The 25,654-nt window shown below is 58.5% G+C and overlaps 3 protein-coding genes and 2 non-coding genes across 14 annotated transcripts; 1 reads left to right on the forward strand and 4 right to left on the reverse strand.

Moving 5' to 3' along the window:
• Positions 1-4,122: 4,122 nt before the first annotated feature.
• On the forward strand, positions 4,123-12,026 carry DIPK1B (divergent protein kinase domain 1B). 6 transcript variants are annotated; one of them, XM_074331341.2, is made up of 5 exons: positions 4,123-4,302; positions 7,735-7,872; positions 9,906-9,968; positions 10,066-10,242; positions 10,858-12,026. In XM_074331341.2, exons 1-5 carry the CDS (start codon positions 4,240-4,242, stop codon positions 11,668-11,670), a joined length of 1,254 nt encoding a protein of 417 aa, XP_074187442.1. In that variant the 5' UTR covers positions 4,123-4,239; the 3' UTR covers positions 11,671-12,026. The 6 variants fall into 6 exon arrangements, with proteins under 6 accessions (XP_074187442.1, XP_074187443.1, XP_074187440.1 ...); XM_074331342.2 differs by having other exon boundaries at positions 7,738-7,872; XM_074331339.2 differs by having other exon boundaries at positions 4,124-4,302; positions 9,861-9,968.
• Positions 12,027-15,127: 3,101 nt separating this feature from the next.
• LOC141571212 (uncharacterized) lies at positions 15,128-19,192 on the reverse strand. Of its 5 annotated transcripts, none has more exons than XR_012496006.2 (6): positions 18,634-18,863; positions 17,744-17,831; positions 16,377-16,428; positions 15,903-16,006; positions 15,561-15,610; positions 15,128-15,471 (listed from the first exon to the last, which is right to left on the reverse strand). XR_012496006.2 is itself a non-coding variant. In XM_074331343.2 (5 exons), the coding sequence occupies exons 1-5, from the start codon at positions 19,175-19,177 to the stop codon at positions 15,453-15,455; spliced, it is 801 nt and encodes a 266-aa protein (XP_074187444.2). In that variant the 5' UTR covers positions 19,178-19,192; the 3' UTR covers positions 15,128-15,452. The 5 variants fall into 5 exon arrangements, 2 of the variants coding, with proteins under 2 accessions (XP_074187444.2, XP_088649228.1); XR_012496005.2 differs by having other exon boundaries at positions 15,561-15,642; positions 18,610-18,862; XR_012496004.2 differs by having other exon boundaries at positions 15,561-15,642; positions 18,634-18,861.
• Positions 17,041-17,173, reverse strand: LOC141571421 (small nucleolar RNA SNORA43). The gene has a single exon (XR_012496164.2). It is a non-coding gene; the product is annotated as a small nucleolar RNA SNORA43 (small nucleolar RNA).
• LOC141571428 (small nucleolar RNA SNORA17) lies at positions 17,911-18,041 on the reverse strand. The gene has a single exon (XR_012496171.2). It is a non-coding gene; the product is annotated as a small nucleolar RNA SNORA17 (small nucleolar RNA).
• A 3,889-nt stretch (positions 19,193-23,081) lies between the features above and the next one.
• Positions 23,082-25,107, reverse strand: MRPS2 (mitochondrial ribosomal protein S2). The gene is made up of 4 exons (XM_019756804.3): positions 24,979-25,107; positions 24,724-24,858; positions 23,994-24,123; positions 23,082-23,733 (listed from the first exon to the last, which is right to left on the reverse strand). Exons 1-4 carry the CDS (start codon positions 25,016-25,018, stop codon positions 23,124-23,126), a joined length of 915 nt encoding a protein of 304 aa, XP_019612363.3. The 5' UTR covers positions 25,019-25,107; the 3' UTR covers positions 23,082-23,123.
• Between the last annotated feature and the right edge of the window lie 547 nt (positions 25,108-25,654).

Below are 25,654 nucleotides of genomic sequence, written 5' to 3' on the forward strand. Positions count from 1 at the left end.
CTGAGTAGTGGGTTAGGTAGTGTCCCCCCAGGCTCATATCTACCCAGAACCTCAGAATGTGAGTCACGGGGACTTTGCACGGGGTGTTGACCTTGCTCCTGACAAATTGACTCCGTCAGACTTTGATCTCCTCTCAGGGCTGCGGGTTACGCCTCACTGCCTTGCCAATCAGCTGATGTCACAAGCGACTGCTGGGCTCACAGTCTGCGCTGCAGTTTCTTCCTGCAGGTCAGGGAGACTAACCCCCGAGAGACTCTCAGACCCCAGGATCTACCCGGCACTGCCTGAGGCTCTGCGTAGCCGTGGCACGAGCGAAGAACAGAGCACACAAGAGCTTACCCACCTTTCAGTATGCACACAATAAAGCATCACTCATCAATGCACCACACAGTGAAGCACACGCAGAGTAATACAATAATTGGATAAAATAGAGGAACGAACACATCCCAAAGTCAATCAGAGTCCTGGTGGACCGAGGAAGGGCAGCTGGTCCGGGAGGTTGGTCTGGCAGAGGTTTGGTCTGAGAGGAGCAGAGTGGAGGGTTCTCAGATCAGAGTGACAGCATGGTCACCTCTCAGACGAGATTGCTCTCTGAGCTGCAAAAGTCCTCAATCCTCATGCAGTCATGAGTGCCTTCCTGATGTCACCTTATTGGGGCAGCCAGCGGGCAACCCTGATGTCATCATATCGTCAGTAGCAGACCTTTGGGGTGTAACTGGTTACACCCAATTACCAGGGCAACCGGGTAGCTCCCTGGACGTTGTCTGCTAAGGACACGTTTGCCTATGTCCAAATGGAGTCACTCTTGCTCACACAAAACTCATTCTAAGAGCTGTCAGGTGTGCTCTACACAGCTGACAATGGCCACACCCTTGTGGCCCCTGAAACTAAGCGGTGTCATGTTTTTGGCTTCATTTGCAGTCTGACAATGGTGGCTCTTTTATCACAAAAGCCACCCAGCGGTGAGCTCTTCCACACTTCTTACCACCCACAGACCCTGGTGGTGCTGAGTGATGGAACGGCCTTCTCCAAAGTGCACTTAAGATTCCTGACCCTCCGTCTGTTCCCTTCTCCTGACCCATACACCTTAGGCAGCTCCTGCACGGAACGTGACAGCCCTAGAGGGGAGCGCCTCTGTGGGGGTGGGGCTATTTAGATCTCTTTAGAATATTGAAGATTCTACCCTGACCCTTCTGAGCAGATGCTTCTTCCCTTTGGCAAGCCTGGGGGGAGGGGCCCAAAAGGGGATGCAAACTTAATTCTGGTCCACACCAGGACTCTCCTGTGGGACTGACATGGCCCTAGATCCAAGGGCAATGACCACTTGGTTGAGGACACTGGGCACCCGAGGGTGGGCCATGTGGCCCAAATGTGAGTGTCGTGGGTCTCAGTAAGTTTCATAAAAATGCCCATGTCCCCTGTGTACTTGACCTTGTCAGTCGGGGTCCCAGGAAGAAACAGAAATGACATGGCAATTTGAACAGGGAAAATTTAATACAAGACATGCTAACCATCCAGAGGGGTAGAGTGAGGCGCAGACACAGCTGCAGTCAGAGACCTGTTGGGAGAGTGCAGCCCTGGCTGGCTTCCTGGTGGGCACAGAAATCACTGTGGTACCTGTAATGCAGCATCTTGGCCCGCTCCCTGCACAAGAACGCAGGATATGGTGAGGCCAAAAAGGAACACCCACGGAGCCATAGATAGGGGAGTCAGACCACTGTATTCTCGCTGGCGGCTGGGTTGGAGACACAGGAAGCAGGAGGCACACGATCCCAATCCGCCATCTGCTTCTCTGCAAACCCACCCACCAACCCCTAGCGTAGGCAGGGCAGTTGTATTAGTGGCTAATGGCTGACCGGTAACAGCTGATGGTCATCTACTACCTGAGCCAGCACTTTTCCATGTGAGGCCGAGAGCCTGGAAACTGCTCTCTGGGACTCTATCCCCACAGGGCCCACAGAACTGCTGGAAACCTACCCTTTGGAATTTGCTGGAAAATCAGCCTCCTGGGCAAGTGTCTCTGTGGAGGCACCACTACAAAACCACCACAGGGGTCACTTTCAACAAGTGTGCTGCAATAATTGGATATCTATGTGCAAAAAACCCCAAAACATTACCTTGACCCTGACCTTGTACCATATACAAAAATCAGCTCAAACAGAAACATTGCCCTAAATGTAAAAGCAAATATTATAAACTTCTAGAAGAAAGCACAGAAGAAAGCCTTTGAGACCCTGGGTTAGGCAAAGATTTCTTAGATAAAATACACAGGAGAGCCGGCCCGGTGGCTCAGGTGGTTAGAGCTCCATGCTCCTAACTCCGAAGGCTGCCGGTTCGATTCCCACATGGGCCAGTGGGATCTCCACCACAAGGTTGCCAATTCAATTCCTCGAGTCCCGCAAGGGATGGTGGGCTGCGCCCCCTGCAACTAGCAACAGCAACTGGACCTGGAGCTGAGCTGCGCCCTCCACAACTAAGGCTGAAAGGACAACAACTTGAAGCTGAATGGCACCCTCCACAACTAAGATTGTAAGGACAATAACTTGACTTGGAAAAAAAGTCCTGGAAGTACACACTGTTCCCCAATAAAGTCCTGTTCCCCTTCCCCAATAAAATCTTAAAAAAAACCAAAAACACACACACAGGAAAAGCACAAGACATAAGGGACATAAGGGAATAAAATGAATAAATTGGACCTCATCAAAATTAAGACCTTGTGCTCTGTGACAGACTGTTAGAAAACTGAAAAGACAAGACATACACCAGGCAAAATCTTTGCAAACCACATACTTGATAACGTACTTGTATCCAGAAGATATAAAGAACTCTCTCAACTCAATAACAAGGAAACAATTTTTAAAATGGGAAGAAATATTGAAAAGACACTTTGCTAAAGAAGATATATAGGTTGCAACGAAGCACATGAAAAAATGTTCAATGTCATGGGTCATTAGGGAAATGCAAATGACAGCCACAGAGACACCACGCTCCCACACCCTCTAGAACAGGTAGAATTGAGGACTCAATACCCAGTGTCGCCAGGATGTGGGGCAGCTGGATCCCGCACGCTGCCTTGGGAATCCACACGTTGGGGGGCGAAGGGGGACAGCCTGTGGGAAGCGGTTAACAACCTGACCCTACAGCTCAGCGAGCCCTCCTGCATTTACCCCAGTGAAAGGAAAACTGACCTTCCCACAAACACCTGAATACGAAACTTCACGGCAGCTCTGTTGCTGATCAGCCCCAGCAAATCAACTCAAACGTCCTCCAGCGGGTGAAGGGCTAACGAACCCAACCAAGCATCTGTGCTGGGAGGGTTGGCGGCGAGGAAGAGGGGCTGACTTTCCAGGGCGCTCTGCCCAGTGATAAAAGCCGGACCGCAAGGCCATCACTGCTTCATTACACTCAGGTGACATGGAGGGACCAGCCACAGCTCGCCAGGGCCGGGGCTGCGGGATGGCTTGAAGAAAGAGGGGCGTGAAGGGGGCAAGTGGAACAGTCCCGCGTCCTGCACGCCTGGATGTGTAAACACTGGCAGAGCCGCACAGTAAAAAAGGTGTATTTTACTGTATCCCTGTAGAAAATGGAACAAACAGTCAAACGCTGCCACAGCGTCCACCGCCCCTCCAGGCCCGGTGGTTGGGGGCGGACCCCCACTCGGGACCTCGCCCCTGACACGCCCCGGTCCCTGGGCTTCCTGCCCTGCCAGACTTCAACCCAGGGGGCTTCTGCAGGCGGCCAGGCTCATCCCCTGCATTCCCTCTGCCGCGGCGGCGCAACAGCCCCGCGGGTGACAGCTCCAGCGTGAGGGGTGGGGAGCGGGTGGCCAGGGCCTGGGCACCCTCCCCTTTCTCACCCGAGATGGGGCGCGCTGGCGGGGAGCCGCGGGCGCCTCCTCCCCTCCCGCAGTACCGCGGCTCCGCTCCGCGCCCAGACCCTCTGTCCCTCCGGGTCGCGCACCCTTGCAGCGCCCCCTCCCCAGCCCTCCTCTCGGGTCCACATTCCCTCCCACGCGCCCGCGCGCCCCCGCAGCACTCCCGCCCCTTCTTCTCCGCTCCTCCCACGAGCGCCCCCCAGCGCCTCCTCCCTCCGGCTGCTGGCGGAGGCGCGCGCCCTCGCGGGGACGCGGCGGGCGGGTGCGCGCGGCGGGCGGCGGCAGCGCGGCCGTTGCGGGCCGGCCCGCGGGGCTGGGGCTGAGGCCGAGCCGAGCCGGGCCCGCGCACCGGCCGGGCGCCCATCATGCGGCGGCTGCGGCGCCTGGCGCACCTGGTGCTCTTCTGTCCCTTCTCCAAGGGCCTGCAGGTAGGCGCGCCCCCGCCGGGCCCCCACCCCACCCTCCCTCAGTGCCCGGGCCGCGGGCGGGCGCTCGGCGTCCAGCCCTGGGGTGGGGATGGGGGGCGGGGGTCCGGGGCCAAATTCAGGACGCTGGGTGTGTGGCCGCCGGGGAAGCTGCAGAGCCGGGAGGGGCCCTGGGGCGGTGTTGCTGGGGCGAGCGGAGGGGCCGGCGGCGCCCATGCTGCGTGGTGGCAGCCCCTGCTCCCAGGGCTGAAGAGGCCCCACCCGCGTCGGGCTGGACCCTGCTCCCAGAGGCCCAGAAAGCACACCGCGTCCGTTCCTCTTTCCTCTAGTTAAAGATCAGGTCTGTTTTTCTGTTGTGAAAAACTGGGGACACAGAAATGCTCTAAGAAGGACATAACCTCCCCCTGGGTTATCCCCCAGCCAGCCCCAGCTTAGGGTGTACCCTGAGCCCCCACGATGACCTTGCATAAGTCACGTCCTTGCCAGGGCCCTCCTCTGCAGGGGAGGCCCAGGCTGCCTTGGTGCCAGCCTTCGGGGACCCTGTCACCTCTGCCTCGGGTGGTCTGAGCCTGGCCTACATGAGTCCCAGATCTTCTGGGCCCACCTTGTGACCGCGATGTCCTCCAGGACAGCCCTGGTCAGAGCCGTTTTGGGGTCAGGGCAGGATTGTCCCTGCTAGGGTGCTGTCCTTGGCCCAGGGCCCAGCTGGCCTCGGCCCCCCTGTGGGAGAAGTAGGGAGAAGGGTGGAAGCTGGGAAACAGGCAGGTTACGTGTCTGTGCCAGATGCCCTCCCTGGCCGCGGAAGGCCTCCTGGGAGTGGTGCTCGGCCCAGCCCTGGGCCAGAGGGGAGCTGACGGGTCTGAGGGTCCACCTGCATGCGAGGGGTGGACCCTCAGCTCGGAGGGAAGGCCTTGACCAGCTGCAGGGGTGGCCCAGGAACTGCAGATGGGCGGGAGACGCATTCTGGCAGGTTCCCAGTGGTCTGAGCCCGGCCTTTTCCCTCTTAGTGTCAGGACAGACTCTGAGCCTCAGTTTCCACACCTGTGGAAACACCCTCCTGGGTTGGTGGTGCCGGTGCAGATCATTATGTCATTACTGTCCCCTGAGTAACCCTCCCATCCCCAAGTGGCTCCACCGGAGCTGGGGTGGGGAGGGGGTGAGGTGGGGGAGCGGCTGCATGGGACCCACTGATGAGTAAGTCCCAGCGGCTCACTCACCCACAGGGGTCAGGGACTGCCCCAGCAGGAAGTGCCAAGTGCCTGCCTAAGATGCGGACCTAGGGGTCAGTCAGAGCTAGCCAGGCAGGGGCTGTGTACTGGGAGAAAGGCCACCACAAGAAGGCCCAGAGCCTGGAGGGGTCTGGCAGGGGAGTGGGCAGTGTCTGGGCCCCCACTGCCCCGCAGGCTCCTGGAGCAATCACGGTGTGAAGCCGAGGGTCCACCTCTGGGTCCAGCACTGGCTATAGCCTGCCCTCCTCCTGCTGCCCCCCTCGGACCCCAGCCCCAGCTGTTGGGGCCCTCTTGGAACTGAAAGCCCACCCAAGCCCTGCTCACCACCACCTCGGGCGCTTGCACCACCAGCAAAAATCGTGGACCTTGTCCAGCCACCACACCCCCAGCTCCCAGCCCCCCACCTGATTTATCTGCTTTCCTGTTTTTCCTTTTGAACAAATCTGACGGAAACAGACGTGGTGGCAGGGACAAGTGGGCCTGAGGCCCAACCCCTTCAGTCTGCTCCAGTGCTGCCTGTCCCCCCTGCTCCTTAGTGGCCCCTGAGGCTCCGAGCCTGTCCCCGGAGCTCTCGGGGGTCTTCCCGCTGCAGCCCCTCCCGGGACAGCCAGCCCCTCCAGAGTAGGTGCCAGGAAGCAGGAGGTGAGGACCCTGCCTCTCCTGGAAGAACCATAAAAATGACCACAGCTGCTTGGGCTGTGCCCAAAGGCCCCTGCCCAGGACTCAGTGGGGAGCTGGTGTTCCCATTTTTCGGGGCAGACCCCAGCCTCCAGCTGACCAGGACCCAGGACTAACCAGGACTGGAGCTGCTAGCTGGCCTACGGCTGGGGACGCATGTGGCCAGTGCTGGCAGTGGTGCTCCTCTGGGGGCAGGCGGACCTGAAGCCTGGGCCCCCTGCTTTGCTGGTCCCTGGGGGTAAGCAGCCCTGTTGGGATATCTGAGCTCTTGCACGGGACAGCGCCTGATAACCCTGTCCCCTCAGCTGGCCGCTCCTGGACAGCAGCTGGCGAACCTGGGATTTGCCTGGGAGGGGGTTGGGGAAGGGAAGTTGTGCCCCTGGAATCCCTGCTTGGGGGATGCATGGGACATGGCGCCCCGGCTCAGCTGCTGCCAGGCTCTGGGGCCCTCACACCCTGATTCCACTTGTCACCTGCGGAACGCACAGAAGCAGTTCCTGTCACCCTGAACGTCAGGGATAGAGCCTCTGGCAGTGAGGCCAGGGGCTTTGGTCTTATTTCTTCATTACTGGAGTAAACCATCCATAACACAAACTGGACCATCTTAACATTTCGGTGCCAGCTCAGTGGCATTAGGTGCAGTCACCCTGTCGTGTGGCCACCACCTCCGTCATCTCAAGGACTTTCTCGTCTCCCCAAACTGACACTCTGTCCCTATTGAACACTCACTCCCCTCCCCTCCCCAGCCCTGGTCCCCCATCTACTTCCTGTCTCTGAATCTGACTCCTCTGGGGACCTCCTGTGAGGGGGTCCTGCAGGGTTTGTCCTTCTGGGACTGGTTCGTTTCACTAAGCACAGTGTCCTCAGGGTCCATCCACATGGTAGCGGGTGTCAGGACCTCCTTCCTTTCAGGGCTGTGACGCTCCACTGTGTGGAGGGACCCCGTTTGGTGTATCCTGTTCTCTGTTGATGGACGCTTGGGTTGTGTCCCCACTTGGCAGTATGCTACTGTGTGTATGTGAGGCCATGTCTCTTAAAGGCTGAAGGGCCGACTGCGGCCGGGACCTGCCCTCTGCACCAGCAGCCTCCAAGCCCCATCCTCCCTGTTGGCCCCAGTCCAGCCAGAACTTTCCACCCATTGGAGGACAGTGTGCAAGGGTGGTGATTCTCCAATCTGACCTTATGTAGAGGTTACATCTCATTACGAAATTACAGCAAGACAGGAGGGAAATTTGTAAAAAAAGTGTCTTTATTCAGCAAAATAAAGAGTTGCCTAGCTTGTAGCCCTCATTTTGAAATTGATTCTTACCTGCCTGTGTTTTAAAAGTCTGAGAGCCATCAGGCACATGTCCCTACCCTGGAGTGGATGCACTGAGGTGGGAGAGAGACAGAAGGAAAGACCGTCTCTGTACTCTGGGGCAGGGTGGGTGGGGTGCTGACTGGGAGGGGCCGGCAGGAAGGCTGGGGTCTGTGGAAGGGTGTACATGCACCCCAAACGTGGTGCTTCCTCACATCCCTTTTCCCCCAGCAGGGCCGGCTCCCGGGCCTCAGGGTCAAGTACGTCTTCCTGGTCTGGCTGTGCGTCTTTGCGGGTGGCTGGCTGGCGTACGTGCACTACGCATCCTATGTGGAGCTGTGTCGTGGACACGTCTGCCAGGTGGTCATTGTAAGTGTCCCCTTGGGCCGGGCTTGTGGGCTGACATGGGGTAGCTTCGTGCCCAGTGCTGGCACACAGGCAGCAGACTGTCCAGTCTCAGAGGCACCAGCAGGATCCGACTGCACGGTGCCTGGCTGCCTCCAGCTGGGTGTGGAGGAGATTGGGGGTGATGGGAGGAGGGCGGGGCTGTGGGGAGGCCACTGCAGGGGACCAGGAGAGTGGGTGAGTGGCTGGGGATGGACAGACCGGCGGGCGGACTCCAGAGCTGTTTGGGAGGGGGACTGGAACAGGCAGATGTTGGTGGCCTTGAGGGCCCCTGCTGGGGATGGGTTCACCAAAGGAGGTGGCAGGGCATGGTCCGCAGAGCTTCCTGCCTGGGGACAGCACTAAACTCACTGCTTGCAACTTCTAGAGCAGAGATGTGCAGGAGCCTGTGTGAGCGTGTGTGTGTGAGTGTGGGTGTGATCTGTGTGCTGAGTACCTCCCAGGGGCCCGGCCAGCACTGAGGACACATCAGCCCACCTCGCGAGGGCTATCAACCATCTCAGAGAGGTTCTACCACTTGTCCAAGGCCACACAGTGAGGCAGGCAGGACCAGGGGTCATGGATTGGGTGTTTGCCGGCCGTGGGGGCCTGGCCGGTGCTGCACATTGAGGCCCCACCACAGCCCAGTCTGCACATGGGAAATGGGCCGGGAGGTGAGGCAACTTGCCTGGATGGAGCCTTGTGGGCCGCAGGAGTTCCGGGATGCCGGACACACTGCCCGCCTCAGCTCTGCAGACCTCCTCTCCAGCCCTGGTGGCATGTGGTGAGCAGGCTCCTGCCCCTGCTGGCTGGGGCTGGTCTCAGCCTGAGCAGAGCAGCCTGCCACCCAGGGTTTGGGGGACAGGAGCTGACACCTTGGGGTAGAGGGCCTCCCTACAGGGTGGTGGAACGAAGGTGTGTAGTTTTTCTTAGTTTTCCTTTTCTATCTTGATGAACGGCTGTCATTTTCATGATGTCACAGCAGATGCCGCTTCACGGTTCACACAGCTGAGTCCCGAACCTGGTGCCCTGGAGGCCGGAGCCCTGTCCCACCTCCTCCCCACATGGGTGGTGCTGTGTTCTGCCCGCTCCCTTGCCTCTCCTTCCTCCAAGCCTGGCTCCACCAAAGGCCTGGGCTCCATGGCAACAGTGATGCACACCCAGGCATTCATCCACACTGGCTCCAGATGACCACAGCTCCCCCCAGGGGGAAGGGCCTGAGTTGGTCACCTCCCTGCCATGCATCTTCCTACTAGGGTGGGCCCAGACCCCCCAGGATTCAGGGGGCTGCAAGGGGAGGGGCAGGGGCATCAGCCACACCTCATTCCTGCTGAGGGCTTCTCCCTGGGCCTCTGGCTGAAGTGGCCCAGGGGCAGGCCCAGGTGACAGACTGCCCTCGTGGGGGCCAGGCGGGGCCTCCCCACCTCACAGGAGCAGGGTGAGCAGCCGGGTCACATCACCCAGCTGGTGAGCTCCCTCTCAGCAGCTAAAGCCTGCTGCACTGGTGGCTTCTGCACTGTGCACTTGTGGGGGGTGAGGCTGCATTGCGTCACGGCCCTGCCTCTCCTGCCACAGCCCACAGCCCACAGCCCACAGGGAAGGGCCTGCGGGATGCAGACAGACCCGACCCGGGAGAACCAGAAACCTGCTCACCAGCAGTCACGCTGAGGAGAAGCTTGGCATCTCGTAGGACGGTGGGGACAAGTGGGAGGGGCGGCTTCCAGACCGCAGTGAGCGTAAGGCTCCTGCCAGCTGGGCAGGTGCCCGGCTGTGTGGCTGCAGCTGTTTGGGGGCCCTGTGTCAAGTGTTGTGGCCCAAGAACCAGGAAACCACTGGCACACATGACCAGGCCACAGCATGCCCACCCAGGGGCTGCAACATGTAAAGAAAGGGGGCAGGGAGGCCCCTCTGGGGGGAGGGCTCAGGCCCAAGTCCCGCCTCCCAGGCCACTTCCTGGCACCCCCTCTCCTCAGTGTGACCAGTACCACAAGGGCATCATCTCGGGTTCCATCTGCCAGGACCTGTGCACCCTGCACAAGGTGGAGTGGGGGACCTGCCTCTCCTCCCTCCCGGGCCAGCAGGTAAGCCCGTGTGTGTGTGTGTGTGTGGGGGGTGCTCAGAGGCCGAGGTGTAGCATGAGGGGCACGTCTACACAGACGATCCCTGTGGCCCCCCCAGGTGTACAGCGGGCTCTGGCAGGGCAAGGAGGTGACCATCAAGTGTGGCATCGAGGAGAGTCTGAACTCCAAGGCTGGCTGGGACGTGGCCCCCCGGCGGGAGCTGGTGCTGTTTGACAAGCCCACTCGGGGCACCTCGATTAAAGAGTTCCGGGAGATGCTGCTCAGCTACCTCAAGGTCAGCTGGCTCTCCTGGCCGCTGTGTCCAGTTTATGCCCAGGGCATGACGCAGGCCGGGTGGGGCCTTACATGCCAACCAGGCTCCTGGATAGCCCCCAGCTCTAAGCAGACCCTTGCTCAGGGAGCACCCTCTAGGCAGGGAGGACCCCATTACCCGGGAGCATCAGTGGGGGACAGCAGGGAGCTGTGAGTGCATGGTGGGGGGGGCGGAAGGAGTGGGGCAAGAGCACATGAGAAGTGGCTGGCTCCACCTAGCAGGCTCTCACCTGTGCTGAGGTGCCCACCCCGGCTGTCTGAGCATTGGTGGAGACACAGGGACACAGACCCTGGGAGCAGCTCCAGGAGAGATGCAGGTGGGGGTGGTGGTCAGGGCAGGCTTCCAGGAGGTGCCAAGGGGGCCTCCCAGGTCCCTGGCTGTCTCCTCCATCCCTGCGGTTAGAGGCTGGGCTCCCCTAAGCTGGCGGATGTGCTGGGTCCTTCGTGCAGGCCCCCCCCCCCCCCCCCCCCCGCCGGCACCCAGGTGCTGGGAGGACCACAGAAGGCTGGCATCCTGCCAACTTAGAAACGTGCGTCTCTGAGACGACGGTCTCCCTCTTTTGGTCCCAAACGTCAGGCGAACCTGGGCGACCTGCCCTCCCTGCCTGCGCTGGTCGGACAGGTCCTGCTCATGGCCGACTTCAACAAGGACAGCAGGCTGTCGCTGGCCGAGGCCAAGTCGGTGTGGGCCCTGCTGCAGCGGCATGAGTTCCTGCTGCTGCTGTCCCTGCAGGAGAAGGAGCACGCGTCCCGGCTGCTGGGCTACTGCGGGGACCTCTACGTCACGGAGGGCGCCCCACACCGCTCCTGGCACGGGGCCGCGCTCCCGCCCCTCCTGCGCCCGCTGCTGCCGCCCGCCCTGCACAGAGCCCTGCAGCAGTGGCTGGGGCCCGCGTGGCCCTGGCGGGCCAAGATTGCCATCGGCCTGCTGGAGTTCGTGGAGGAGCTCTTCCACGGCTCCTACGGGACCTTCTACATGTGTGAGACCACGTTGGCCAACGTGGGCTACACCGCCAAGTACGACTTCAAGATGGCCGACCTGCAGCAGGTGGCGCCCGAGGCTGCCGTGCGCCGCTTCCTGCAGGGCCGACACTGCGAGCACAGCGCCGACTGCACGTACGGGCGCGACTGCCGGGCGCCCTGCGACAAGCTCATGAGGCAGTGCAAGGGTGACCTCATCCAGCCCAACCTGGCCAAGGTGTGCGAGCTGCTGCGGGACTACCTGCTGCCGGGCGCCCCCGCCGGCCTGCGCGAGGAGCTGGGCACGCAGCTGCGCACGTGCACCACGCTGAGCGGGCTGGCCAGCCAGGTGGAGGCTCACCACTCGCTGGTGCTGAGCCACCTGAAGACTCTGCTCTGGAAGGAGATTTCCAACACCAAGTACTCTTGACGGGCGGCCTGGAGTCTGATGCCAAGGACAGTTGTCCCCACTCTCAAGGGGCCGCCTGTGGCCCTAGAGAGCCACCCTTACCCTTGGGGCCTCCTCCCGCTTCACCCTGCCACCAGACAAAGGACGGGGCTGCTCAGGTCCAGCCCAGTGGTCCTTAGGACCTCCCGGCAACCGGAACTTGGGCAGGCTCACCCTGACACCCCCTTTCCCCAAGGGGTCCCTCTATTGATCCCAACAGCCCGGACAGACAACCATTTTACCTGGAAGTGGGGAGGCAGGAAGGAGGACCCACGCAGGCCAAGTTGGGTTTTGTTATTTTGATGATGTAATGTAAATAAATAGCTTTTCTGTGAGTACTTGAGTTCCCCTCACCCCACTCCTCTCACCCCACTCTGGCCGGTTCTCTGCTGTGCAGACCACACCCCCAGCAGGTTGGACATGAAGTGGGGGCTGCCCTTGCCTTCAGCAGAGAAAATGTGGGCTCCTCAGGGTCATGTCTGCTGGAGGCCTCAGCAGGGGGTCCCAGAGCCCTGCCTGACTCTTCAAACCCCTACCCCAGCCTGGGGATGGGGTAATTAACTGGGACAGGGGCTGGTGTGTGTGACGGGCTGCTGCAAGCTGACCTTCATTTTTGGTTTCTGAGGTACCCGAGGGCCAGACCCCGCCCTGATTATGGTATGACCGACAAGGGACCCGTGGACGGAGACTGGGGCCGACAGGAAAGGTTCTAGCAACAAGCGGGAAAGCAGATGTGATTTATCTGCTAAACACCTTCTGTAACACTTGCTGCTCAGAACAACGCAGGCCCATCCAGGAAGTCTGATTTCATGAACCACTGCATGTAAAATCCATTACCTGGGAAAGAGTCCAAATCTTTTCCCCGCCCCTCCCCAGCAGGAAGCCCTTCACCCAGAAGCCTGATACCCCCCCACCCCCACACCTCCCTCCTGTTCTGGCCTTGGCTCATCAGACTGAGGAAAAGACACATCAAGACACTGAATTCAAGTATACTCTATTCAAGGACCAGTTCAGTCTCATTTTGCCATCTTTCCTTGAAGAAAAATGCATCAAACAAATCCTTAAACTCAATTTTTGCTTAAAACAAGTTTCAAAATTTCAACCATAATAACCACATTCTTAGTACTCTTACACCTCACCCTAAACACGTCAAAATAACTTTTTCCCAGCTGGATTTCTCCCTTGTGGGGGGAACATAATCCAAATGCAGTAAAATATAGTTTAGGACCATGGGCTCCGGGCAGTTATAAGACGCCAAGAGTATACAGTGGACTCGAACACAGGCCTGAACTACACAGGTCCACTTACACAAAAACATCGGAAATTGTTTCCTGAGTTTGCAACAATTTGAAAAAAAAACCACAAACTGTAGCCTAGAAACCCTGGAGAAATTAAAAAGTTAGGTGTCCTGAGGACATCGAATTACGCAGATGCTGGTCTGTCTTGTGATGGCAGGTCTTGCACTCACTGTTCAGTGCAGAACCATAAACAGTAACACCAGGGGACCCATAAGTGCTCCCACGAAGTTGACATTACAAGGAAATGTACCGTGGTGAGGTCTGCAGCAGCGGTCCCCATCTCAGGGTCAAAGAAACCAGCCGAAAGAGCACTGAAACAGACGTATGAAGCCGCTGCTGCAGCTCTGCCAGCAGGCGTGAAGGGTGTGAGAACTTGCATTTCAGGAACTACCTTTGTGTTGAAAATGCAGCTTTCATGTGGGTGCAGGCTTGCACACCTATGGACTCTTACTGATTCCAGAAAAAGCAGTCAAGTAACAACTTAAAGTGAAAGGAAGGTGAAGGATCTAAAGCTAGAGAATGTAATGCCAGCAGCGATGGTCTGATAATTTGAGGTTTGGCTTAGCCAACAGAGTAGGCTCTGCTGACCGAGCGGCAGCAGAGGGGTTCCCAGACACACACCATTAAGATCTGCCGCAATAGACTTTTAACGCAGCGCCAAGTCACAGAGGACATTTATTAGTAAGGCAGAGAAGTGAGCACCACGATTTAAGGCAGAGACAGGCTGTATCGTGCAAACGCGGACCTTATCTGTAAGGCTCACCTGAACCTTGAAGGGGAAACACCAGCTACCAGTGGTGGTTGTACAAGGTGGGGATGAGAACCCTTTTCTGGATTCGTTCCATCAATGCTTTGTCCCCAGTCAGGAAGTATAATGCCTTGCCACTAAGAAACTGCTTTTTAATTTTTTTTTAAATATTTTTTTGGGGAAGGAGAACAGGACTTTATTGGGGAACAGTGTGTACTTCCAGGCCTTTTTTCCAAGTCAAGTTGTTGTCCTTTCAGTCTTAGTCGTGGAGGGCGCAGCTCAGCTCCAGGTCCAGTTGCCGTTGCTAGTTGCAGGGGGCACAGCTCACCATCCCTTGCGGGAGTCGAACTGGCAACCTTGTGGTTGAGAGGACTCGCTCCAACCAACTGAGCCATCTGGGAGCTCAGCAGCAGCTCAGCTCAAGGTGCCGTGTTCAATCTTAGTTGCAGGGGGCACTGCCCACTATCTCTTGCAGGACTCGAGGAGTTGAACTGGTAACCTTGTGGTTCAGAGCCCACTGGCCCATGTAGGAATTGAACCGGCGGCCTTTGGAGTTAGGAGCATGGAGCTCTAACCGCCTGAGCCACCGGGCCGGTCCAAGAAACTGCCTTTTAAAGGCCTTCTCATGTTGGCTGTGGCCCTGGCACCCAGAACCCAGGAACTCAACACAAAGGCGTCAGAAAGGTCTGTCTACCTGTCTCCCACATCCTCTCCAGATCAGGGGTCCCCGGGACCTGTGAGGCTGGCTACACAGTCTCCACGTGAGTCTGGAGGGTGACACCACCGCAGATGCTGTCACTGTTAAATTACAATGTACTTTGAGGAAGATTAATGGCAATGCGTCTTTTACTGCAGTAATTTTCAACATTCCCTGTATTACTTAATCATACCTCGTATGTCATTACACCGAGCAGGCCTCGCCACCAGACAGCAAGACCAACCCGCTCCCTTCAACAGGAAGACCTCCGCGACCCCCTGCCACTCTGTGGACAGGACATAACCCTGCCAGCTCATGAGCTTGTCAGCCATGACGCTGTGTCATCACCCAAGTGGCCTTTAGATCCTTCGCTTGGATCATGTGCGCGATTTGGACACAAGCAGACAGCCTGTCCTCACAGGCGTAAGGTGAGTGATACGTAAAAGCAGTTAGTTTTCTTATGCTTTACAACTGCTTCCAGAGAATTACATCACTGCACAGAATGCCTCTCCCAACTGGAAATGGTGCGTCAGCCAGTCGCCACAGCTAAGTTTTATAAAAGCGGGAGTTTCCCATAGTGCATGAGTGTGACTAGTCTGCACGGTGCACATTTCACGCGCACGCACGCGTGTGCAGCCAGGCTGCTGTGAAGCACTGTTCTGGCTGCTTCCTCGTCAATGCACGGAATCGCAAGGCTTGTAAATAAACATGGCCACTTTATTGTAACAGCACAGTGTGTGAGGCATGCCACCCCTCACAACACGTGGGAATGGGCTGCGGATGTCATCGGGGAAACTTGCGGACAGGTTGGTTACTAGTAAATTCACGGCTGAACACACAGGACTGCTCTCAACATCGACATCCCGACCAAAATGATTTTAGGAGCCTGCAGGTCTTCCTGGGAGGACACCTCTCAGGGCCGCGCCTATTCCAGCTGACAGGCCCGGCCGGCTGTTGGGAGGGGCAGGCCGCACCTGTCCTCCTGGCTCTCCTCTCTCGAGAACTGAGACGCCGCCTAGGCTCACCCAGCAGATGCCCACCTGCAGAGAGAAAACCAGCCAGTCCCGAAGTGCCCCACCAGCAGTCCGCCCGCTGCCAGACAGCCCTCTCACCTGGTCCAGTGCCTTACCTTGGGATGGAGACCTCAGGACAGCAAGACGGCCTCTGGACCCACATCATCTGGAAGTGAGATGTGCCTTTATGACAGCCACCTGCAGGCACCAACACGCAGCACGAGTGCCGCAGCAGAGTATAGACAACAGAAACGCCGAGTCAAGCCTCGCCCAAGAGCATCACAGGAGATGGGTGCAACACCCCACCCTAGCTGGTAGGGTGGACCCTTTCCCAAGTCTAAGACTCACCCTCATTTTCCAGGTGGCTAACCAGCTCCAACCAGCCAATGACCCCCCGACTCCTCCCCCAAATGAGAGAAATTCCATCCTTGGTCCTCAGCTGCCCCCACCCCACTTACCTGTCCTGAAGCAAGTCGTGGAGTGACAGCCTGCACGTAGTCTATTCCACCGACCAGCTGTTGGGCACGGAGCTGGGCCCACGCCCTTGCTGGGACCTCTGGATCTGAGAAATGCAAGACGGTGAGCCCTGGCCTGGCTCTCCTGCTTTAACCAGATGCCCCGAACAAGCTTCAGGGAACCCAATCTGTGGACCCCCAAACCGCACTGAAAGTGGTTTTCTGATGTGATTCTACAGCAGGGCTTGTCAACCTCAGCACTACAAACATTTGGGGCCCCGTTGCTCACTACAGGACAAGTGGCAGCACCCCTCATTCCTGCCCACCTGATGTGCCCTGGGAGGGGCACACAAATTGCCCCTGGTTGAGAACTACTCACCTATAACTTTTGTTCAACCCTCACACTAAACACTTTAGGAAATAAATGCAAAACGTCTGTTTTTTATAATAAAAATATAAAACCAGGGAGTTTCTTACCTTGAGCAGATGGCCTGAGATCTTGTCTGGCTGTGATGGCCGATCTCTCCACCTGCAACAGGACAAGGACAGCCTGGTTACACCTGCCACTCCAGCGGGGTGATCAAGAATGGCCCCTACATGACCCAGTGCCCTGGTTTGTACAGTCACTTACCAGGTGAGAGACTCCACACGGGCCCTAACTTCCGTCTCAACAGGACAAATGCCCAGAGTGAACCTCGGCACTCCTCCCAGTCCCTGAAAATGCTCTGCTTGTCTCAAGGGTCCCCAGAGCATGGGTGAGATGTCTCCCGACCCTCCACCCAGGGCCTTGCAGGTCCTCACAGAGAATTATGACAGGGACAGGGCACCGGCCATTCGTACCAGTTCAGCAGTTCTTAGCCATGGATGCACGTCACACTTGCCCAAGGGCTGCTGAAAAGCCCCTCCCCAACTTACAGAATGCCCATTTCCAGGAGGGAGACCCTCTCCCGTTGCACCCCAAGTTTGCCTTGTGTACACACACACACACACCCTCATTTAATCCTCAGAACAAGCCTCATTTCACATATGCAGAAAAGGAAAAAGTGTTCAGGGTCTCACCCGGAGTTCCCAATGAAAAGCCTGAACACATTCTGGCTACACGTGCACGTGGAACAAATGCTACCTTGCTGGTGGTTCGAAGGAATGTTAGGCTACAAACCATTCTTAGTGCGCACTGTTCTGAGCACTGAGCGTAGAAATAGCCACTTCCTCTTTGCCCCGATGTCACAGGTGCAGCACAGCAGCTGCATCCGTGGTGCTGCCAGTCCAGCATCTGCAGGGCAGCCCTTCTCACCCAGCAGAGAGCCAGGGTTCCAAGTACCAAACTTTATCCGCCCCCTGCCTCCATTCAGTGTTTAAAACTCCTGAAGCTGCTACTGACCAGGGAATCTACCTTTGCCACTGTCACCTTCAGATCCCCAACGTGGAGGCTAGAGAGCTACTAGTGAGGTGCTGACCAATGGATTAGAGCCCACAAAACAAGAGGGGAAGGTGGCGGCACAGGAAGCAAGCAGTGCCCTGGCATTTTGAAAATTCTCACATGCTGGAGAAAGCTAATGTAGCTGGTCTGTGGAGCTGTCTGTCAAGTTTAAATCCTGCAACTTGATCTCTGAGGTTTCTGGTTGCACAGTCCATAAACTTGTTTGAAGAGACAGACTAGCTACCCACGAATACGTTGTAACATTTAAACAGACCTAAAGTAATCTGAACTATCTGATTGACCATTAGGTGACATTCAGCTTACCCAGAAAGGAAAATTTTGGTGCCACCCTCCCTTTATGTCATCCAATGTGACAGGTAAGGAACACTCAGATCTTCAGCAAATCAGCCTGAAACCTACTCACCTTTTCTGCTCACCACTGAGCCAGTGACCCAGTCCTACCTCCTGCTGTCAAATGCATGACAAGCTCGTGACCTGAGGCCAGCCAAGAACTAGAAAAGAATTAAAAGAGCTTTTACTCAATAGGCTTCAGGTTGCCAGGACACACCAACAGCCCCATGCGCTCTGCCAAATGTCAGACTATTAACCATCCAGACGTTCACGGACCAGAACGCTGAGCGTAGGCCAGCCTCTCTTCTCTCTGCCACCTAATGACACAAATGTGACACAGCAGCCACATCTGCAACGCCTCTAGGAGCAGTGTACACGGACTAGCAACTACCTCAAGCTTTTATTCCCTGACCCTGTGGATACAGGGTGGACGAGTCCCGACGGTCACCCGGAAGGGCTGAATTTGCACGTCACGCCTCGGGGTGAACCTGCTCTCACCCCAGGCCCCAGGAGGCCCTTCCAAGCGCTCAGCTTACAGGAGGCAAACGCCCCAGAGAAAAAAAGAAGTCACCGTGTAAGAAACACAAGGAAGCGCTCAGCCGCTGTCACCCAAGGGACCCGAACCATGAACGCGGTGACCTCGTCCCACCAGCCGCCTGGCTAAGCAGCAGCGTGCACACCCCTATGCACCTCGGGAACCGCTTAATTCTAGACAGAACCCAGTGAGCAGTGAGTCAACCCATCTTTTAAGTCAAAACAGGTTGCTAAAAACATCAAGCTATTTCCTCAACGTCTGCTGGTCAGAGGTGGGAACCCTTCCCCGTCCCCTCCGACGAGCCGTGCGGATGAATGGGGGGGGGGCGGCACGTTTCTCAATCGTCCAGATGCACCTACTAAACTATCGCTAAGCCGCCCGACTTGCTGAGCGACGCCGCGAACCTCCGGGTGGGACGGTCCCCTTACCGTCCCCGGACTCCATCCCTCCACGTCGCCTCCCGAGGGTGCGTTCCTCCTGGAGGCCCCAAGGCAGCAGGCGCCTCCTCCGCCTGCCCAGCAAGGCCTGGGTGCAGCGGGGCGCTGGCGCGGGGCCGGCTGCAGTCGCCCGCGCCAGGAAACCGAGGCCGCGGGGACCGCCATCAGCACCGCCATCAGCACCGCCACCCGCGCCACCGCCCGGAAAGAACGCACGCGTGCGCGCCGCGCCCTTTATACGGCCTACGGCGGCCCGCGAGGGCCGAGCCGCGCCAGCCCGAGCCCGCCGCGCTCGCAGCAGCGCCCTCCAGTGGGCCTTCCCTTTGCTGGCGCCCAGGCTCCCTGGTCTGGTACCCTGGGCCCTCCCCAGGGCCAGCCAGGCCCGGGCGGCCTGAACTCTCACCGTCTGGCCGCGTCTGCACGGTCCGATGGGGGCGAGCCCCGCGCAGCCCTGGCTCCTCCTTGTGTAGGGGTGAGACCCTGCAAAATGGGGATCCCAGTGGGACCTACCTCCCCGTGAGTGGCAGGGCTGCATGAGTCAACCTATGAAAAGCACTTAGAACAGCGCGATTCAGGGTATATGAGGTCTGACAATTACATTCACAAACTCATCCTAGAAAAAGTGCTACACACCTCATTGCTGAATATCAGTACGGTCACCTCCTTGGGAAGCTATGCACTGACACCAGCGCCTAGTCCACCCTTCAAAGCAATTTCAGAACTCTTTTTCTGGAACGGCCATCAGAGCTTGATGTCCTGAATGTCACCCAAATGTCTTCCTTTCAATATTTCCTTTATCTTCGGGTAAAGAAAGAAGTCATTGGGGGCCAGATCAGGTGAGTAGGGAGGGTGTTCCAATAAGTTGTTTACTGGCTAAAAACCCCCTCACAGACAGTGCCGTGTGAGCTGGTGCATTGTCGTGATGCAAGAGCCATGAATTGTTGATGAAAAGTTCAGGTCGTTTTTGTCTAACTTTTTCATGCAGCCTTTTCAGCACTTCCAAATAGTAAACTTGGTTAACTGTTTGTCCAGTTGGTACAAATTCATAACGAATAATCCCTCTGATATCAAAAGAGGTTAGCAACATCGATGCAACAAGTTCATGAACTTAATTGTCAGACCCAGTATGGTCCCTGCTATGACAGCTGGTGGGACTGGCTGACCCCAGACTAGAATGGAGGCCATGAGGGTGTCACATCTCTGGTCTCTACAATGATGTCTGGTGGGACTGAGTGACCCCCGACCCGGGAGGGCGGGGATTTTTGTCTGCTCTTGTCACTGAATATGCTAAATGCCGGAAAAGTGCCTGCACACAGGAGGGGCTTCATATACATTCATGGAATGAACGAACCCCAGCCAGCACCTTACAGATATTGGCGTGGGCCTGGGGCCACTCAGCCAGCCCCCAGGGATCCGGCTATGCGTGCAGGGGCTCCAGACCAAATCTGGAACTTCCATTCAAATGGGAGGACAGTTTTACCCAAGGGCACAGGACAGGGAGGCTTGAGGCAGAGAGCAGCGGGGTGGGGGAGAGGAAAGGCCTAAATAAGGGCCAGCACAGCCCTGGGCAGCCCTTCCCACAGGGCCAGGCCTAGGTCAGCACTTTCCCCAGAGTCCTGACTACCCTGGGAGGTTGGTCCTCTCAGCACCCGTTTTCTCACCAGCAAACTGAGGCTCGGAGGTGAAGTGACTCCCGAGACACACAGAGCAGGTGGGGGGGGGGAGCCACGGTGCTGTGGGGGTGGGGTGATCATCTTTTGAACAGCAGGTCCAGGACCTGCTGGGTGGTGGTGAAGGTCTGGTAGGTGCACAGAAAGATGGTGACATAGGAGAGGTCACTGCTCTGGAAGGCAGGCACCAGGTGCTCCACCAGCTTCTCCAGCGTGCCTGCCTTCACGGTCCGCACCTTGCAGGTCTCATACAGGTTCAGGCCGACTCATTTTCACACTGGGACTAGTTCTTAGACAAAGGAGGGGCAGTTTAGAAAACATGAACGTACAAAACAACCAGTCTGTTGGTCTGGATAATCTTAAATATGTGAAAAGTGACTTTGGACCTAGTCAAGGCTGTGGCTGGATGGTAGGAGGGTCCCAGACTCCATGGGTTCAGACTCTGGCCACTGAGGAAGCAAAGCCTTGGGCTGCACCCTGGGCCGTGTCTGGGCAGGAGGCCTTCCTGGCCATCTTCAGGCCCTGCTTCTGGAGACCCGCCACCGCACTCACCGGGAGCTCCCGGGCCATTGCTGGGGGCTTGGGGCTCCTGTCCTCACCCACTCTGGCCCCAAATCCCGAGCCAGGCTCTTCCAGGCCCTTCCTCTGCTCTGGTGGCTGCAACTTACCCCTGCAAGACACCAGCTGTCAGGGCACAGCCCTGAGATCAGGTCTAACGGGGCGTGTCAGACACTATGGCAGCAGGAGGGGAAGACACAGGAGGCCAGCTTTGGGCACAGTCTCCTTTGGCCACTTCTGGGCTCTTGGGGTTCATCTCCACCGTGGCAAACTTGGAGGTCCCCTCCTGCCAGGGTGGAGGCCATCCTCCCCACCCTTTACCTGAGCCTCTCTGGAACCTCCCCAGCTGTCTTCTCCCCGTCACCATCCTGTCAGTTCAGAAGTGGCCCTCAGGCCCTCCCTGGCTCTGTGCCCCATCATCCTGTACTTCCTCTAGGACCTTACCCCCCTGGAATTGTCCCACTCACTTGGGTGCACTTATCCAGTCACCCACCTGGTGGGGGCCACCCCTGCCTGATTCGTTCTGTTGCCGGTACCCCTAGAACTCGAGCACAAGTGACCAATACAAACTCCTGGATCCCTGCTGGTCACTGGGGCATGTCCGGGGCAGGTTCCAGGGGGACCGTTGGGGGACAGAGGATGACAGGGGCCAGGCAGGCCATCAGCGTGGTTCCCATGGGGTTGTGGAGTGGGTGCTGCTCCAGGCAGGCAGTCAGCATCGTGGGGCCTGGACACCCCATCCCCCTTCTCCCAGGGCTGCTCCCCTCCACCCCACCCCTTGGTCAAGGATGAGAATGGGGGCCAGTCCCACGTCTCGTCTTTCTGCCTCCCTGTGAGTCACTGTCCTGCCCAGGTCGGGAACCACCTGTGACATCCTGAATGGCCTGCTTCTGAAGGGTGGCATGGACCCTCTGCCACCCTGAGCCTCGGGAGGTCCAGGAACCCCCATTCAGTTGGGAAGCAGTTTTATCTTGTGTCCTGATGTCAAATGTCTCGGCTGCCCCCAGCTGGCCTCTGGAGCTCTGAGGGACAGGATGCCCAGCCAGCTCGCTCCATCGGAACTCCGCTTGGGGACATCTAACCTGCATACATCCAGGCCCATATCCTACGGGGTCAAACCCCTCAAAACACACCTGCCCGTACATTTGCATTTGCATATTTCAGGCTTGCAAATTAAAATCATGCTGGTCACTCAGCGGTTTCAAAGTGGCATCCAATTCCCTGCACCATCCACACCATGAGCCATGACACCCCCACACCCACCTGACAGGAGCAGCCGAGCGGACACCTGGGACTCGTCTTCCTGTCTCCTGTGTGCTCTGCAGGACCTGGGCTGACACACGTGTCATGTGTCCATCCTCACAGGGCCACCCTGTCCCAGATGCCGCTGTCCAGACATTCCCCAGCAGGCGCACGCGGCATAGATGCTGAGAGCCATGAGGGCACCTGGACAGAGGGCCCACGCCTCACCCCAGAAACACAAGTACTACCAGGAAAGGCCTGTGAGTAAGCACCGAGAAGTCCCTGTGGGCAAGGGCCCCTGGTCTTTCCTGCCCATGGGGAGGGTGCGCATTTAGGTGTCCCAGGCTGGCCTGGCCTGTGGGTGGGTCATGAGCCCCAACAATGAAGATGGTGGTCTCAAGGGGCAGCTGGCACCTCTGCTGTCCCTATGCCTCTCATCTCCTTGAAGCTCAAGGACCCTGAGGGCAGGAACCTTATGTGCTCCACAGGCCAGGTAGGTATCTGATAAGTGTCACACCAATGAGAGCAAGTCAACAAGGACCCCAGTGCTAAACTCAGAGGTCGAAGCCAGCCTCTGCCCAAATCTGAGTTTTATGTCTGTTGGAATCCTGCTGTTGGCTTCGCTTGTCCTGTCCCAACCCAGATGGGGTCTTCCGAGCGGCTGGACCTGTGACCTTGTTACAAAGCAGCCTCTGAAACCAGACAGTGGGGGAAGCAGCCCAACAGAGGGCCATTCTGGTTGAGAATAAACACCAACTGGCGTAAGAACCTACGTACAAAGGACTGATCTCAAGGGGGAAAGGCGGGCTTCAGATTTGGGGATATTTCCTGGGGGGGGGGTGTCCTCTGTGCTCCTGCTGGGCCTGGGGTCAGGAGCCCTGGGGGGTGGGGTGGGCAGCTGCTGAGAACTGTGACTAGCAGAGTGGACACGAGGCTGGGACTGGGACGCACCGTGGCCAAGGACAGAGGGAGGCTTGGCTGCTGTTTTTATTCGGGAGGAGGGCGGACATGTCACAAGGAATGACCCACACCCAGCCCGGCCGGTGTTCCCAGGGAAGGAGGGTTGGTCGGGCCCTGGGCCGAGGCCCCCGCCTGGTCCTGCAGTCGATACAGGGCCTCGAGCTGCTTCCGCTTCTCCTTGGCCCGGACGATGGCCTTCCGAAAGAGCTCGCAGAAGAGCTGGACGGATGGGGGCGAGTCGTCATTGCCAGGCACGGGGTAGGTGATGAGGCAGGGGTTACAGTTGGTGTCCACGATGCCCACGGTGGGGATGCTCATCTTGGCCGCGTCTCTCACGGCCACGTGGGGCTCGAAGACATTGTTGAGAGTGTGCAGGAAGATTATGAGGTCAGGCAGGCGGACGCCGGGGCCCAGGAGAAGGGGGGCGTTGGTCAGCAGGCCGCCCTTGAAGTAGCGGGTGTGGGCGTACTCGCCACAGGCCCGGGCCGTGCTCTCGATCAGGTGTGAGAACTGCCGGTTCCGGCTCATGAACAAGATGATGCCCCTGCGGTAGGCCACATGGGCCACGAAGTTCAAGGCCAGCTGCAGGTGCGTGGCCGTCTGTTCCAGGTCGATGATGTCCTGGTCCAGGCGGCTCCCAAAGATGTAGGGCTCCATAAACCTGCCAGGGACCCACCCAGGTGAGCCATCAGGATTCCCGCTGCCAGCTCTACCGGCAGTGGTGTGTGTAGGGGGCCTAAGTGTGGGGCGTAAGAGCTGAGTCTCCAGACAAACCCCTGCCTCTCCTTGGAGCCCAACGGTCGCATCTGGAGGAGGAGGGGGCTATACTCACTCAGACAAACTGATACCCACCAGCAGAGTGGCCCTGGACTCCAGGACCCCAAGGCAGGAGGGTCCCAACGCCCCAGGAAGACTAGCTACCTGTGCCGACAGCCGGCTTTGTGTCCCAGATGCACCCGGGCATCGAAGAGACTTCTCACAGAGAACAGCTCCTTGACATTGAAGAAGTCGGAGTGCCTGAGGGGCTCCCTGAGGATCCTGTCCTGCAGATCTAGGGTGAGGAGAGCACGCGGTGTTTCGGTGCCCCTATTGTACCTACAGCCGGTTGCAGGCCACACGGATGGGGGAGGGGCAGTGAAGCTGGTCCTTGTCAGGAGACTCAGGAGAGAGAATGGGTTCTGACCATGGCTCTGCTCCTGGCAGACCTGGTCAAGTCCCCACTCGGAAGGGAATGGGGCCCAGCTAGTTTTTGGGGTCCTTCTGGTCCCTCACAGTGCCGCTGAGACTCCCCACCAGGAGTTGGGGGAGGGCTCTGTGCCGGTGGGCCAGTGGCACTCCCCAAGGCGACAGGCCCATGTTAACCAGTGGACAACTACTGTTTCTGCCCCCACCCTGGAGGGAGGTCCTGGCCTTGGCCCCGTTCTCAGAGGGGGGCGGATGACTGAGCTGCTGCGAGGAACCAGCTCAGCTGTGGGTGGGGTGAACCTAAGGCCCGCCGCCCCTGCCTCTTCTCCTCCCTGGGTTCGGACCCCTCCGGGGTTTCACATCTAAACAAAGGGGGACTAGGACTCCTGGCGGCAGACGATTTCAACCCAAACTGGGGAGGCCTGGGGCGGGCCCTGCAGACCCCTCCCGTGGTCTGCCCCGGGACCTGTATTACTGCTGCTGTCCTCGGGCTCGCTGATGGCAGGGGCCGCGGTGCTTCCCAGAGTCCTGATGCTCGGCTGGCCCGGCTCTGGGGCCATCGCTTTGAGGACGTGCAACCGGAGCGGCCTGGGCCACACACCTGCGGTGAGAGCGGAGAGTGGATTCGTGGCGCGCGCGCCCTCCCGCCCTCCGTCCCGCTCCCAGGTCCCCAGGCAGCGACTCTGCAGGTCCGGGGCGAGAGGTTTTCCCGCACGCTCACCCGCACTCAGTAGACGGGGTAGGACGGGCGCGGGCGCCATGGCGCGGAGGAGGCGGACGCGGTGCCACAGCGGCTTCTTCTTCCGCCGCGGCCCGCGCCCCCGCGCACCGCCGCCTGCAGGCCCGGAGGTGCCATTGCGCTCCCCGCGCCGCGCTCTAGGCCCGGCTCTCCAGGCGTCCCAGCCTGCCGGCCCCGTTGGCTCTCAGGTCCGAGTGCGCCGTCCCGGAGGTGCGCGAGGCGCTGAGCCCGACTTCTGCTCGCAGCCGGCTCGGCACCGCAGGCGCGCGAGGACAGGGTGGCGGGCCGGGGCCGGGGTCGAGCGAGTGCGGGGTCGGGGGACGCATCACCTTTCCCTGTCCCCTTTCCCCGAGTCCCCGTTAGCACTCTGGGAACGGCGTTGGGGGCGGCCCCTCGCCCTCTAGCTCGCCCCCTCCCTGCCCAGAGCCCGTCAGCCGAAGGGCCCACGAGCCGTTGGGTGGGAACGAACACGCCAGCCCTGGGACCCTCATCACCTCCGGGTAGTCTAACCCAAACTCTCGCTCTCCAAAATCGTTTTAATTTTTAAACAGTACTTGTTTTAGGAGGATTCTATAAAGTTGGGCAAATCTGGAGTCTAAAAGTAGACTCCGGGTACTGGAGGGCACGAAGTCGCGGGGTCCAGAAGCACCCCTGGTGC

This window comes from Rhinolophus sinicus, chromosome 16 (genome assembly GCF_057876585.1).
Source record: "Rhinolophus sinicus isolate RSI-liver-muscle chromosome 16, RSI-T2T, whole genome shotgun sequence".
Taxonomy (NCBI): Eukaryota; Metazoa; Chordata; class Mammalia; order Chiroptera; family Rhinolophidae; genus Rhinolophus; species Rhinolophus sinicus.

Excerpts from the sequence above, each read along its gene's own strand:
- DIPK1B (XM_074331339.2), top strand. The coding sequence starts at position 4,240 with ATGCGGCGGCTGCGGCGCCTGGCGCACCTGGTGCTCTTCTGTCCCTTC. Across the intron at positions 4,303-7,734 it reads CCTTCTCCAAGGGCCTGCAG|CAGGGCCGGCTCCCGGGCCT; the intron begins GTAGGCGCGCCC and ends CTTTTCCCCCAG. Across the intron at positions 10,243-10,857 it reads TGCTGCTCAGCTACCTCAAG|GCGAACCTGGGCGACCTGCC; the intron begins GTCAGCTGGCTC and ends CCCAAACGTCAG.
- LOC141571212 (XM_074331343.2), bottom strand. The coding sequence starts at position 19,177 with ATGCAGCCCTGCCACTCACGGGGAGGTAGGTCCCACTGGGATCCCCAT. Across the intron at positions 16,429-18,633 it reads AGGGATGGAGTCCGGGGACG|GTGGAGAGATCGGCCATCAC; the intron begins GTAAGGGGACCG and ends GTCCTGTTGCAG. Across the intron at positions 15,643-15,902 it reads CACGACTTGCTTCAGGACAG|GTGGCTGTCATAAAGGCACA; the intron begins GTAAGTGGGGTG and ends TGGTGCCTGCAG.
- MRPS2 (XM_019756804.3), bottom strand. The coding sequence starts at position 25,018 with ATGGCGCCCGCGCCCGTCCTACCCCGTCTACTGAGTGCGG. Across the intron at positions 24,859-24,978 it reads ACCCCGTCTACTGAGTGCGG|GTGTGTGGCCCAGGCCGCTC; the intron begins GTGAGCGTGCGG and ends CTCTCACCGCAG. Across the intron at positions 23,734-23,993 it reads AAAGCCGGCTGTCGGCACAG|GTTTATGGAGCCCTACATCT; the intron begins GTAGCTAGTCTT and ends GGTCCCTGGCAG.